Raw genomic sequence first — 15,880 nt, forward strand, 5'->3', positions numbered from 1 at the left:
CGCAGAATCAACCCTGTAACCATGCAGAATTAATCCTGTAACCATGCAGAATTAACCCTGTAACCATGCAGAATTAACCCTGTAACCATGCAGAATTAACCCTGTAACCATGCAGAATCAACCCTGTAACCATCCAGAATTAACCCTGTAACCATCCAGAATTAACCCTGTAACCATGCAGAATTAACCCTGTAACCATGCAGAATTAACCCTGTAACCATGCAGAATTAACCCTGTAACCATGCAGAATTAACCCTGTAATCATGCAGAATCAACCCTGTAACCATCCAGAATTAACCCTGTAACCACGCAGAATTAACCCTGTAACCAAACGGAACATGCGGTTGGCTGGAGATAATGAGATAATGAACATGAGGCTGGTTGGCGATAATGAGATAATGAACATGAGGCTGACTGGAGATAATGAACATGAGGCTGGTTGGCAATAATGAGATAATGAACATGAGGCTGACTGGAGATAATGAGAAAAATAAACATGAGGCTGGTTGGCGATAATGAGATAATGAACATGAGGCTGACTGGAGATAATGAACATGAGGCTGGTTGGCAATAATGAGATAATGAACATGAGGCTGACTGGAGATAATGAGAAGAATAAACATGAGGCTGGTTGGCGATAATGAGATAATGAACATGAGGCTGGTTGACGATAATGAGATAATGGACATGAGGCTGACTGGAGATAATGAACATGAGGCTGGTTGGTGATAATGAGTTAATGAACACGAGGTTGACTGGAGATAATGAGATAATGAACATGAGGCTGGTTGGCGATAATGAGCTAATGAACATGAGGCTGGTTGGCGATAATGAGATAATGAACATGAGGCTGACTGGAGATAATGAACATGAGGCTGGTTGGCGATAATGAGATAATGAACATGAGGCTGGTTGGCGATAATGAGATAATGAACACGAGGTTGACTGGAGATAATGAGATAATGAACATGAGGCTGGTTGGCGATAATGAGCTAATGAACATGAGGCTGGTTGGCGATAATGAGATAATGAACATGAGGCTGACTGGAGATAATGAGATAATGAACATGAGGCTGGTTGGCGATAATGAGATAATGAACACGAGGTTAGCTGGAGATAATGAACATGAGGCTGACTGGAGATAATGAACATGAGGCTGGTTGGCGATAATGAACATGAGGTTGGTTGGCGATAATGAGATAATGAACATGAGGTTGGTTGGCGATAATGAGATAATGAACACGAGGCTGGTTGGAGATAATGAGATAATGAACACGAGGCTGACTGGAGATAATGAGATAATGAACATGAGGCTGACTGGAGATAATGAGATAATGAACACGAGACTGGTTGGAGATAATGAGATAATGAACATGGGGCTGGTTGGAGATAATGAGATAATGAACATGAGGCTGGTTGGCGATAATGAGATAATGAACACGAGGCTGACTGGATATAATGAGATAATGAACATGAGGCTGACTGGAGATAATGAGATAATGAACACGAGGCTGGTTGGCGATAATGAGATAATGAATATGAGACTGGCTGGCGATAATGAGATAATGAACATGAGGCTGACTGGAGATAATGAGATAATGAACACGAGGCTGGTTGGCGATAATGAGATAATGAATATGAGACTGGTTGGCAATAATGAGATAATGAACATGAGGTTAGCTGGAGATAATGAACACAATGCTGACTGGAGATAATGAACATGAGGCTGGTTGGCGATAATGAACATGAGGTTGGTTGGCGATAGTGAGATAATGAACATGAGGTTGGTTGGCGATAATGAGATAATGAACACGAGGCTGGTTGGAGATAATGAGATAATGAACACGATGCTGACTGGAGATAATGAGATAATGAACATGAGGCTGGTTGGAGATAATGAGATAATGAACATGAGGCTGACTGGATATAATGAGATAATGAACATGAGACTGGTTGGCAATAATGAGATAATGAACATGAGGCTGACTGGAGATAATGAGATAATGAACATGAGGCTGACTGGAGATAATGAGATAATGAACACGAGGCTGATTGGATATAATGAGATAATGAACATGAGACTGACTGGATATAATGAGATAATGAACACGGGGCTGGTTGGAGATAATGAGATAATGAACATGAGGCTGACTGGAGATAATGAGATAATGAACATGGGACTGGTTGGCGATAATGAGCTAATGAACATGAGGCTGGTTGGCGATAATGAGATAATGAACATGAGGCTGACTGGAGATAATGAGATAATGAACATGAGGCTGGTTGGCGATAATGAGATAATGAACACGAGGTTAGCTGGAGATAATGAACATGAGGCTGACTGGAGATAATGAACATGAGGCTGGTTGGCGATAATGAACATGAGGTTGGTTGGCGATAATGAGATAATGAACATGAGGTTGGTTGGCGATAATGAGATAATGAACACGAGGCTGGTTGGAGATAATGAGATAATGAACACGAGGCTGACTGGAGATAATGAGATAATGAACATGAGGCTGACTGGAGATAATGAGATAATGAACACGAGACTGGTTGGAGATAATGAGATAATGAACATGGGGCTGGTTGGAGATAATGAGATAATGAACATGAAGCTGGTTGGCGATAATGAGATAATGAACACGAGGCTGACTGGATATAATGAGATAATGAACATGAGGCTGACTGGAGATAATGAGATAATGAACACGAGGCTGGTTGGCGATAATGAGATAATGAATATGAGACTGGCTGGCGATAATGAGATAATGAACATGAGGCTGACTGGAGATAATGAGATAATGAACACGAGGCTGGTTGGCGATAATGAGATAATGAATATGAGACTGGTTGGCAATAATGAGATAATGAACATGAGGTTAGCTGGAGATAATGAACACAATGCTGACTGGAGATAATGAACATGAGGCTGGTTGGCGATAATGAGATAATGAACACGAGGCTGGTTGGAGATAATGAGATAATGAACACGATGCTGACTGGAGATAATGAGATAATGAACATGAGGCTGGTTGGAGATAATGAGATAATGAACATGAGGCTGACTGGATATAATGAGATAATGAACATGAGACTGGTTGGCAATAATGAGATAATGAACATGAGGCTGACTGGAGATAATGAGATAATGAACATGAGGCTGACTGGAGATAATGAGATAATGAACACGAGGCTGATTGGATATAATGAGATAATGAACATGAGACTGACTGGATATAATGAGATAATGAACACGGGGCTGGTTGGAGATAATGAGATAATGAACATGATGCTGACTGGAGATAATGAGATAATGAACATGAGACTGGTTGGCAATAATGAGATAATGAACATGAGGCTGACTGGAGATAATGAGATAATGAACATGAGACTGGTTGGCAATAATGAGATAATGAACATGAGGCTGACTGGAGATAATGAGATAATGAACACGAGGCTGATTGGATATAATGAGATAATGAACATGAGACTGACTGGATATAATGAGATAATGAACACGGGGCTGGTTGGAGATAATGAGATAATGAACATGAGGCTGACTGGAGATAATGAGATAATGAACACGAGACTGGTTGGCAATAATGAGATAATGAACATGAGGCTGACTGGAGATAATGAGATAATGAACACGGGGCTGGTTGGAGATAATGAGAATGAACACGAGGCCGACTGGAGAGAATGAGATAATGAACATGCGGTTGGCGATAATGAGATAATGAACATGAGGCTGACTGGCGATAATGAGATAATGAACATGAGGTTGAAAAGTGGAGTGGCTCTTTAAGAGATCTTCCTCTTCATTGTTCATTTGATGTATTTGCATACTGTTTGATGTAACACTGAAATAGTGGATTTAATCTAATTAACATATTGTTCTTTCAGTAAGTAATAAAACAATTTTTTAAGTGAAATTATTTTCATTTTTAAATAATTTTGTATGTTTTTTATTTTTATTTTACCAGGCATGTCAGTTAAGTTAGTCTATATATGTAATAGGGTCCTGTTGTAAAGTAGTGCACTATATATGTAATAGCGATAATGTTGGAGATAATGAGATAATGAACACGAGGCTGACTGGAGATAATGAGATAATGAACATGAGGCTGACTGGAGATAATGAGATAATGAACACGAGACTGGTTGGAGATAATGAGATAATGAACATGGGGCTGGTTGGAGATAATGAGATAATGAACATGAGGCTGGTTGGCGATAATGAGATAATGAACACGAGGCTGACTGGATATAATGAGATAATGAACATGAGGCTGACTGGAGATAATGAGATAATGAACACGAGGCTGGTTGGCGATAATGAGATAATGAATATGAGACTGGCTGGCGATAATGAGATAATGAACATGAGGCTGACTGGAGATAATGAGATAATGAACACGAGGCTGGTTGGCGATAATGAGATAATGAATATGAGACTGGTTGGCAATAATGAGATAATGAACATGAGGTTAGCTGGAGATAATGAACACAATGCTGACTGGAGATAATGAACATGAGGCTGGTTGGCGATAATGAACATGAGGTTGGTTGGCGATAGTGAGATAATGAACATGAGGTTGGTTGGCGATAATGAGATAATGAACACGAGGCTGGTTGGAGATAATGAGATAATGAACACGATGCTGACTGGAGATAATGAGATAATGAACATGAGGCTGGTTGGAGATAATGAGATAATGAACATGAGGCTGACTGGATATAATGAGATAATGAACATGAGACTGGTTGGCAATAATGAGATAATGAACATGAGGCTGACTGGAGATAATGAGATAATGAACATGAGGCTGACTGGAGATAATGAGATAATGAACACGAGGCTGATTGGATATAATGAGATAATGAACATGAGACTGACTGGATATAATGAGATAATGAACACGGGGCTGGTTGGAGATAATGAGATAATGAACATGAGGCTGACTGGAGATAATGAGATAATGAACATGAGACTGGTTGGCAATAATGAGATAATGAACATGAGGCTGACTGGAGATAATGAGATAATGAACATGAGACTGGTTGGCAATAATGAGATAATGAACATGAGGCTGACTGGAGATAATGAGATAATGAACACGAGGCTGATTGGATATAATGAGATAATGAACATGAGACTGACTGGATATAATGAGATAATGAACACGGGGCTGGTTGGAGATAATGAGATAATGAACATGAGGCTGACTGGAGATAATGAGATAATGAACACGAGACTGGTTGGCAATAATGAGATAATGAACATGAGGCTGACTGGAGATAATGAGATAATGAACACGGGGCTGGTTGGAGATAATGAGAATGAACACGAGGCCGACTGGAGAGAATGAGATAATGAACATGCGGTTGGCGATAATGAGATAATGAACATGAGGCTGACTGGCGATAATGAGATAATGAACATGAGGTTGAAAAGTGGAGTGGCTCTTTAAGAGATCTTCCTCTTCATTGTCCATTTGATGTATTTGCATACTGTTTGATGTAACACTGAAATAGTGGATTTAATCTAATTAACATATTGTTCTTTCAGTAAGTAATAAAACAATTTTTTAAGTGAAATTATTTTCATTTTTAAATAATTTTGTATGTTTTTTATTTTTATTTTACTAGGCATGTCAGTTAAGTTAGTCTATATATGTAATAGGGTCCTGTTGTAAAGTAGTGCACTATATATGTAATAGGGTCCTGTTGTAAAGTAGTGCACTATATATGTAATAGGGTCCTGTTGTAAAGTAGTGCACTATATATGTAATAGGGTCCTGTTGTAAAGTAGTGCACTATATATGTAATAGGGTCCTGTTGTAAAGTAGTGCACTATATATGTAATAGGGTCCTGTTGTAAAGTAGTGCACTATATATGTAATAGGGTCCTGTTGTAAAGTAGTGCACTATATATGTAATAGGGTCCTGTTGTAAAGTAGTGCACTATATATGTAATAGGGTCCTGTTGTAAAGTAGTGCACTATATATGTAATAGGGTCCTGTTGTAAAGTAGTGCACTATATATGTAATAGGGTCCTGTTGTAAAGTAGTGCACTATATATGTAATAGGGTCCTGTTGTAAAGTAGTGCACTATATATGTAATAGGGTCCTGTTGTAAAGTAGTGCACTATATATGTAATAGGGTCCTGTTGTAAAGTAGTGCACTATATATGGAATAGGGTCCTGTTGTAAAGTAGTGCACTATATATGTAATAGGGTCCTGTTGTAAAGTAGTGCACTATATATGTAATAGGGTCCTGTTGTAAAGTAGTGCACTATATATGTAATAGGGTCCTGTTGTAAAGTAGTGCACTATATATGTAATAGGGTCCTGTTGTAAAGTAGTGCACTATATATGTAATAGGGTGCCAACCCTTTTATTCTTTATTTTACCTTTATTTAACTAGGCAAGTCAGTTAAGAACAAATTCTTATTTTCAATGACGGACTAGGAACAGTGGGTTAACTGCCTGTTCAGGGGCAGAACGACACATTTGTACCTTGTCAGGGTTTGAACTTGCAACCTTCCGGTTACCCTGCCACCTCTACACTCTAACCACTAGGCTACCTGCCACCTCTACACTCTAACGACTAGGCTACCCTGCCACCTCTACACTCTAACCACTAGGCTACCCTGCCACCTCTACACTCTAACCACTAGGCTACCCTGCCACCTCTACACTCTAACCACTAGGCTACCCTGCCACCTCTACACTCTAACCACTAGGCTACCTGCCACCTCTACACTCTAACCACTAGGCTACCCTGCCACCTCTACACTCTAACCACTAGGCTACCCTGCCACCTCTACACTCTAACCACTAGGCTACCTGCCACCTCTACACTCTAACCACTAGGCTACCCTGCCACCTCTACACTCTAACCACTAGGCTACCCTGCCACCTCTACACTCTAACCACTAGGCTACCCTGCCTCCTCCACACTCTAACCACTAGGCTACCTGCCACCTCGACACTCTAACCACTAGGCTACCCTGCCTCCTCCACACTCTAACCACTAGGCTACCCTGCCTCCTCCACACTCTAACCACTAGGCTACCCTGCCTCCTCCACACTCTAACCACTAGGCTACCTGCCTCCTCCACACTCTAACCACTAGACTACCCTGCCACCTCTACACTCTAACCACTAGGCTACCCTGCCTCCTCTACACTCTAACCACTAGGCTACCCTGCCTCCTCTACACTCTAACCACTAGGCTACCCTGCCGTCTCTACACTCTAACCACTAGGCTACCTGCCTCCTCCACACTCTAACCACTAGGCTACCCTGCCACCTCTACACTCTAACCACTAGGCTACCTGCCTCCTCTACACTCTAACCACTAGGCTAACCTGCCGCTACCCTGTCTGCACTATAGTTATTAAAATAAAATTATTGAATGAGATATTACACTGGGGCAGACATTTTCTCTCTGAACCGTCACACTGATGTCCCATGTGACTAGAGCGTGTATCTGTCTGTGGAGAGTACCTGTATCGGTGTCGTTGTTCAGTGATGACGTGCTCCGTGGTGTTGTGGAGGGTCTTCCCGTTGTAAGTCCAGGACAGAGTGCCTGGTCTGGGATAAGACTCAAACTCTACCCTGAGGCTTAGGCTCTCCCCTTCTCTGACAGCAGACTGGCTAGGCCGGGAGTCACCCAGCATACTGATGAAGCCTCGCTCTGGAGGGGGAACACACACAGGGTTAGGCTCACCCTCTCTCTGACAGGGTGAGGCTCTCCCTCTCTCTGACAGGGTGAGGCTCTCCCTCTCTCTGACAGGGTGAGGCTCTCCCTCTCTCTGACAGGGTGAGGCTCTCCCTCTCTCTGACAGGGTGAGGCTCTCCCTCTCTCTGACAGGGTGAGGCTCTCCCTCTCTCTGACAGGGTGAGGCTCTCCCTCTCTCTGACAGGCTGAGGCTCTCCCTCTCTCTGACAGGCTGAGGCTCTCCCTCTCTCTGACAGGGTGAGGCTCTCCCTCTCTCTGACAGGGTGAGGCTCTCCCTCTCTCTGACAGGCTGAGGCTCTCCCTCTCTCTGACAGGCTGAGACTCTCCCTCTCTCTGACAGGCTGAGACTCTCCCTCTCTCTGACAGGCTGAGAAAGGGTTAGACTCTCCCTCTCTGAGACAGGGTTAGACTCTCCCTCTCTCTGACAGGGTGAGGCTCTCCCTCTCTCTGACAGGCTGAGACTCTCCCTCTCTCTGACAGGCTGAGGCTCTCCCTCTCTCTGACAGGCTGAGACTCTCCCTCTCTCTGACAGGCTGAGGCTCTCCCTCTCTCTGACAGGGTGAGGCTCTCCCTCTCTCTGACAGGGTGAGGCTCTCCCTCTCTCTGACAGGGTGAGGCTCTCCCTCTCTCTGACAGGGTGAGGCTCTCCCTCTCTCTGACAGGGTGAGGCTCTCCCTCTCTCTGACAGGGTGAGGCTCTCCCTCTCTCTGACAGGGTGAGGCTCTCCCTCTCTCTGACAGGGTGAGGCTCTCCCTCTCTCTGACAGGCTGAGACTCTCCCTCTCTCTGACAGGCTGAGACTCTCCCTCTCTCTGACAGGCTGAGACTCTCCCTCTCTCTGACAGGCTGAGACTCTCCCTCTCTCTGACAGGCTGAGACTCTCCCTCTCTCTGACAGGCTGAGACTCTCCCTCTCTCTGACAGGCTGAGACTCTCCCTCTCTCTGACAGGCTGAGACTCTCCCTCTCTCTGACAGGCTGAGACTCTCCCTCTCTCTGACAGGCTGAGACTCTCCCTCTCTCTGACAGGCTGAGACTCTCCCTCTCTCTGACAGGCTGAGAAAGGGTTAGACTCTCCCTCTCTCTGACAGGCTGAGACAGGGTTAGACTCTCCCTCTCTCTGACAGGGTGAGGCTCTCCCTCTCTCTGACAGGCTGAGACTCTCCCTCTCTCTGACAGGCTGAGGCTCTCCCTCTCTCTGACAGGGTGAGACTCTCCCTTTCTCTGACAGGCTGAGACAGGGTTAGACTCTCCCTCTCTGAGACAGGGTTAGACTCTCCCTCTCTGAGACAGGGTTAGACTCTCCCTCTCTGAGACAGGGTTAGACTCTCCCTCTCTGAGACAGGGTTAGACTCTCCCTCTCTGAGACAGGGTTAGACTCTCCCTCTCTGAGACAGGGTTAGACTCTCCCTCTCTGAGACAGGGTTAGACTCTCCCTCTCTGAGACAGGGTTAGACTCTCCCTCTCTGAGACAGGGTTAGACTCTCCCTCTCTGAGACAGGGTTAGACTCTCCCTCTCTGAGACAGGGTTAGACTCTCCCTCTCTGAGACAGGGTTAGACTCTCCCTCTCTGAGACAGGGTTAGACTATCCTCAGTTACAGTGTTATAGAGGTTAACAAATTCCATCAATTACACGCACTCACCACAGACATCCAGGTGCAGGGTATCGGTGGTGGTGCCCCTCTCGTTGTGGGCGTGGCATCGGTATGTCCCGGCGTCTGATTGGTTGACAGAGGTGATCCAGAGGGAGGTGGAGCGTTGGTAACCACGGGAACCAGCCAGGATGTGGGAGGTCTGGGCCTGGAAGGCACGCTGCAGACAGGGGTCAGAGTTCAGGGGTTAGAGTTCAGGGGTTCACTATACTGGACTCTCAGGTGGGTCATGGTTAGTGTACTGGTAGAAGTTACTACGTTGTGGCACTATATAACGTCTATTACCTTTGATAAAGACAGGGGGGAAAGAGAGAGAGAGAAAGGGAAAGAGAGAGAGAGAGAGAGAAAGGAAGAGAGAGAGAGAAAGGAAGAGAGAGAAAGGAAGAGAGAGAGAGAAAGAGAGAGAGAGAAAGAGAGAGAAAGGTAGAGAGAGTGACAGAGAGAGAGAGAGAGAGAGAGAAAGGGAGAGAGAGACAGAAAGGGAGACAGAGAGAAAGGGAGACAGAGAGAATGGGAGCGAGACAGAGATAGAAAGGTAGAGAGAAAGAGAGAAAGGTAGAGAGAGAGTGAGAAAGGGAGAGAGAGATTGAGAAAGGGAGAGAGAGACAGAGAGAGAGAGAAAGGGAGAGAGAGAGAGAGAGAGAGAGAAAGGGAGAGAGAGACAGAGAGAGAGAGAAAGGGAGAGAGACAGAGATAGAAAGGTAGAGAGAAAGAGAGAAAGGTAGAGAGAAAGAGAGAAAGGTAGAGAGAGAGAGAGAAAGGGAGAGAGAGATTGAGAAAGGGAGAGAGAGAGAGAGAGAGAAAGGGAGAGAGAGAGAGAGAGAGAGAGAAAGGGGAGAGAGAGAGAGAGAAAGGGAGAGAGAGAGAGAGAAAGGGAGACAGAGAGAGAGAGAAAGGGAGAGAGAGACAGAGAGAGAGAGAAAGGGAGAGAGAGACAGAGAGAGAGAGAAAGGGAGAGAGACAGAGAGAGAGAAAGGGAGAGAGACAGAGAGAGAGAGACAGAGAGAGAGAGAAAGGGAGAGAGAGACAGAGAGAGAGAGAAAGGGAGAGAGACAGAGAGAGAGAGAAAGGGAGAGAGACAGAGAGAGAGAGAAAGGGAGAGAGACAGAGAGAGAGAGAAAGGGAGAGAGAGACAGAGAGAGAGAGAGACAGAAAGAGAGACAGGGAGAGAGACAGAGACAGAGAGAGTCAGTATGAAGCCAGTCTCACCGCTCCAACAGGGAAGTCCCACTTAATGCTGAAGTCAGGGTTGAGGTTGGAGGAGCTGCAGGTGATCTCAAACTGCTCTCCTCTCCTCAGGATCACCCTCTCTCTCTGGGACAGACTGATCACTGGAGGCTGCTCAGGGACTGGGTGGGCAGAGGAGAGGGAGGGTGGATATAAACATACAGTATGTCAGACAGGACCCTGTTTGGAGCTGGACCATGTTTAACTGTTAACATAGAGGTGGTTCATGTCTAACTGTTAACATAGAGTCACATAGAGGTGGTTCATGTCTATCTGTTACATAGAGTCACATAGAGGTGGTTCATGTCTAACTGTTAACATAGAGGTGGTCCATGTTTAACTGTTAACATAGAGGTGGTTCATGTCTAACTGTTAACATAGTCACATTGAGGTGGTTCATGTCTATCTGTTACATAGAGTCACATAGAGGTGGTTCATGTCTAACTGTTACATAGAGTCACATAGATGTGGTTCATGTCTAATGGTTAACATAGAGGTGGTCCATGTCTAACTGTTAACATAGAGTCACATAGATGTGGTTCATGTCTAATGTCTTTTAATTTGTTTATACCTTCCGGAAACCTGCCTCACCCAATGTGATACGGAATCGCTATTATTTTTTATTTATTTTTAGAACACACTCAAGAACCTCCAGAAGCTAACCAGCTAACTAGCTACAAGCTATTTAGTCATTGTTCGTTTTTTTAACCTGGATAACACTCGCCAGTCCAGCTTCCCTTCCCCATCCACCGCTGCCCCCTGGACACTGATCTCTTGGCTACATAGCTGATGCACGCTGGACTGCCCATAAATCACGGTACTCCATTCTGCTTGTTTGTTTTATCTGTTGGCCCCGTTGCCTAGTCTACGCCATTTTACCTGCTGTTGTTGTGCTAGCTGATTAGCTGTCGTCTCACCTACTGTTTTAGCTAGCTTTCCCAATTCAACACCTGTGATTACTGTATGCCTCGCTGTATGTCTCTCTCAAATGTCAATATGCCTTGTATACTGTTGTTCAGGTTAGTTATCATTGTTTTAGTTCACAATGGAGCCCCTAGTTCCACTCTTCATACCCCTGATAACTCCTTTGTCCCACCTCCCACACATGCGGTGACCTCACCCATTACTACCAGCATGTCCAGAGATACAACCTCTCTCATCATCACCCAGTGCCTGGGCTTACCTCCGCCGTACCCGCACCCCACCATACCCCTGGCTGCGCATTATGCCCTGAATATATTCTACCATGCCCTGAAACCTGCTCCTCTTATTCTCTGTCCCCAACGCTCTAGGCGACCAGTTTTGATAGCCTTTAGCCGCACCCTCATACTACTCCTTCTCTGTTCCGCGGGTGATGTGGAGGTAAACCCAGGCCCTGCATGTCCCCAGGCACCCTCATTTGTTGACTTCTGTGTTCGAAAAAGCCTTGGTTTCATGCATGTCAACATCAGAAGCCTCCTCCCTAAGTTTGTCTTACTCACTGCTTTAGCACACTCTGCTAACCCTGATGTCCTTGCTGTGTCTGAATCCTGGCTCAGGAAGGCCACCAAAAATTCAGAGATTTCCATACCCAACTATAACATCTTCCGTCAAGATAGAACTGCCAAAGGGGGAGGAGTTGCAGTTTACTGCAGAGATGGCCTGCAAAGTAATGTCATACTTTCCAGGTCCATACCCAAACAGTTCGAACTACTAATCTTGAAAATTACTCTCTCCAGAAATAAGTCTCTCACGGTTGCCGCCTGCTACCGACCCCCCTCAGCTCCCAGCTGTGCCCTGGACACCATTTGTGAATTGATCGCCCCCCATCTAGCTTCAGAGTTTGTTCTGTTAGGTGACCTAAACTGGGATATGCTTAACACCCCGCCAGTCCTACAATCTAAGCTAGATGCCCTCAATCTCACACAAATCATCAAGGAACCCACCAGGTACAACCCTAACTCTGTAAACAAGGGCACCCTCATAGACGTCATCCTGACCAACTGGCCCTCCAAATACACCTCCGCTGTCTTCAACCAGGATCTCAGCGATAACTGCCTCATTGCCTGTATCCGCTACGGAGCCGCAGTCAAACGACCACCCCTCATCACTGTCAAACGCTCCCTAAAACACTTCTGTGAGCAGGCCTTTCTAATCGACCTGGCCCGGGTATCCTGGAAGGACATTGACCTCATCCCGTCAGTTGAGGATGCCTGGTCATTCTTTAAAAGTAACTTCCTCACCATTTTAGATAAGCATGCTCCGTTCAAAAAATGCAGAACCAAGAACAGATACAGCCCTTGGTTCACCCCAGACCTGACTGCCCTCGACCAGCACAAAAACATCCTGTGGCGGACTGCAATAGCATCGAATAGTCCCCGTGATATGCAACTGTTCAGGGAAGTCCGGAACCAATACACGCAGTCAGTCAGGAAAGCTAAGGCCAGCTTCTTCAGGCAGAAGTTTGCATCCTGTAGCTCCAACTCCAAAAAGTTCTGGGACACTGTGAAGTCCATGGAGAACAAGAGCACCTCCTCCCAGCTGCCCACTGCACTGAGGCTAGGTAACACGGTCACCACTGATAAATCCATGATTATCGAAAACTTATATAAGCATTTCTCAACGGCTGGCCATGCCTTCCGCCTGGCTACTTCAACCTCGGCCAACAGCTCCGCCCCCCCCGCAGCTCCTCGCCCAAGCCTCTCCAGGTTCTCCTTTACCCAAATCCAGATAGCAGATGTTCTGAAAGAGCTGCAAAACCTGGACCCGTACAAATCAGCTGGGCTTGACAATCTGGACCCTCTATTTCTGAAACTATCTGCCACCATTGTCGCAACCCCTATTACCAGCCTGTTCAACCTCTCTTTCATCTCGTCTGAGCTCCCCAAGGATTGGAAAGCTGCCGCAGTCATCCCCCTCTTCAAAGGGGGAGACACCCTGGACCCAAACTGTTACAGACCTATATCCATCCTGCCCTGCCTATCTAAGGTCTTCGAAAGCCAAGTCAACAAACAGGTCACTGACCATCTCGAATCCCACCGTACCTTCTCCGCTGTGCAATCTGGTTTCCGAGCCGGTCATGGGTGCACCTCAGCCACACTCAAGGTACTAAACGACATCATAACCGCCATCGATAAAAGACAGTACTGTGCAGCCGTCTTCATCGACCTTGCCAAGGCTTTCGACTCTGTCAATCACCATATTCTTATCGGCAGACTCAGTAGCCTCGGTTTTTCGGATGACTGCCTTGCCTGGTTCACCAATTACTTTGCAGACAGAGTTCAGTGTGTCAAATCGGAGGGCATGCTGTCCGGTCCTCTGGCAGTCTCTATGGGGGTGCCACAGGGTTCAATTCTCGGGCCGACTCTTTTCTCTGTGTATATCAATGATGTTGCTCTTGCTGCGGGCGATTCCCTGATCCACCTCTACGCAGACGACACCATTCTATATACTTTCGGCCCGTCTTTGGACACTGTGCTATCTAACCTCCAAACAAGCTTCAATGCCATACAACACTCCTTCCGTGGCCTCCAACTGCTCTTAAACGCTAGTAAAACCAAATGCATGCTTTTCAACCGGTCGCTGCCTGCACCTGCATGCCCGACTAGCATCACCACCCTGGATGGTTCCGACCTAGAATATGTGGACGTCTATAAGTACCTAGGTGTCTGGCTAGACTGCAAACTCTCCTTCCAGACTCATATCAAACATCTCCAATCGAAAATCAAATCAAGAGTCGGCTTTCTATTCCGCAACAAAGCCTCCTTCACTCAAGCCGCCAAGCTTACCCTAGTAAAACTGACTATCCTACCGATCCTCGACTTCGGCGATGTCATCTACAAAATGGCTTCCAACACTCTACTCAGCAAACTGGATGCAGTCTATCACAGTGCCATCCGTTTTGTCACTAAAGCACCTTATACTACCCACCACTGCGACTTGTATGCTCTAGTCGGCTGGCCCTCGCTACATATTCGTCGCCAGACCCACTGGCTCCAGGTCATCTACAAGTCTATGCTAGGTAAAGCTCCGCCTTATCTCAGCTCACTGGTCACGATGGCAACACCCATCCGTAGCACGCGCTCCAGCAGGTGTATCTCACTGATCATCCCTAAAGCCAACACCTCATTTGGCCGCCTTTCGTTCCAGTACTCTGCTGCCTGTGACTGGAACGAATTGCAAAAATCGCTGAAGTTGGAGACTTTCATCTCCCTCACCAACTTCAAACATCAGCTATCTGAGCAGCTAACCGATCGCTGCAGCTGTACATAGTCTATTGGTAAATAGCCCACCCTTTTCACCTACCTCATCCCCGTACTGTTTTTATTTATTTACTTTTCTGCTCTTCTGCACACCAATATCTCTACCTGTACATGACCATCTGATCTTTTATCACTCCAGTGTTAATCTGCAAAATTGTAATTATTTGCCTACCTCCTCATGCCTTTTGCACACATTGTATATAGACCCCCCCCTTCGTTTTCTACTGTGTTATTGACTTGTTAATTGTTTACTCCATGTGTAACTCTTTGTTGTATGCTCACACTGCTATGCTTTATCTTGGCCAGGTCGCAGTTGCAAATGAGAACTTGTTCTCAACTAGCCTACCTGGTTAAATAAAGGTGTTCTCAACTAGCCTACCTGGTTAAATAAAGGTGTTCTCAACTGGCCTACCTGGTTAAATAAAGGTGTTCTCAACTAGCCTACCTGGTTAAATAAAGGTGTTCTCAACTAGCCTACCTGGTTAAATAAAGGTGTTCTCAACTAGCCTACCTGGTTAAATAAAGGTGTTCTCAACTAGCCTACCTGGTTAAATAAAGGTGTTCTCAACTAGCCTACCTGGTTAAATAAAGGTGTTCTCAACTAGCCTACCTGGTTAAATAAAGGTGTTCTCAACTAGCCTACCTGGTTAAATAAAGGTGTTCTCAACTAGCCTACCTGGTTAAATAAAGGTTTCAACTAGCCTACCTTAAAGGTGTTCTCAACTAGCCTACCTGGTTAAATAGAGGTGAAATAAAAAATAAAAAAATAAAAATGGTTAACATAGAGTCACATAGAGGTGGTTCATGTCTAACTGTTAACATAGAGTCACATAGAGGTGGTTCATGTCTAACTGTTAACATAGAGTCACATAGAGGTGGTTCATGTCTAACTGTTAACATAGAGTCACATAGAGGTGGTTCATGTCTAACTGTTAACATAGAGTCACAGAGGTGGTTCATGTCTAACTGTTAACATAGAGTCACAGAGGTGGTTCATGTCTAACTGTTAA

General features: G+C 45.4%; 1 protein-coding gene across 2 annotated transcripts in view; it reads right to left on the reverse strand.

Annotated features, from left to right (window-relative positions):
• The window catches only part of LOC116360108 (mast/stem cell growth factor receptor kita), a 99,124-nt gene that overhangs the window by 56,870 nt on the left and 26,374 nt on the right, over positions 1 to 15,880 (reverse strand). For both annotated transcript variants that reach the window (XR_004206912.1, XM_031814717.1), the window contains exons 8-10: positions 10,612 to 10,751; positions 9,394 to 9,562; positions 7,518 to 7,707 (exon numbers count right to left, since the gene is read on the reverse strand). Coding sequence is in view for 1 of the 2 variants with exons in the window: in XM_031814717.1 (XP_031670577.1) it covers positions 7,518 to 7,707; positions 9,394 to 9,562; positions 10,612 to 10,751 (499 nt within the window). In the remaining variant the exon portion in view is untranslated. The remainder of the gene's footprint in view (positions 1 to 7,517; positions 7,708 to 9,393; positions 9,563 to 10,611; positions 10,752 to 15,880) is intronic.

Source organism: Oncorhynchus kisutch, unplaced genomic scaffold (assembly GCF_002021735.2).
Source record: "Oncorhynchus kisutch isolate 150728-3 unplaced genomic scaffold, Okis_V2 Okis07a-Okis12b_hom, whole genome shotgun sequence".
In the NCBI taxonomy this organism is placed as follows: Eukaryota; Metazoa; Chordata; class Actinopteri; order Salmoniformes; family Salmonidae; genus Oncorhynchus; species Oncorhynchus kisutch.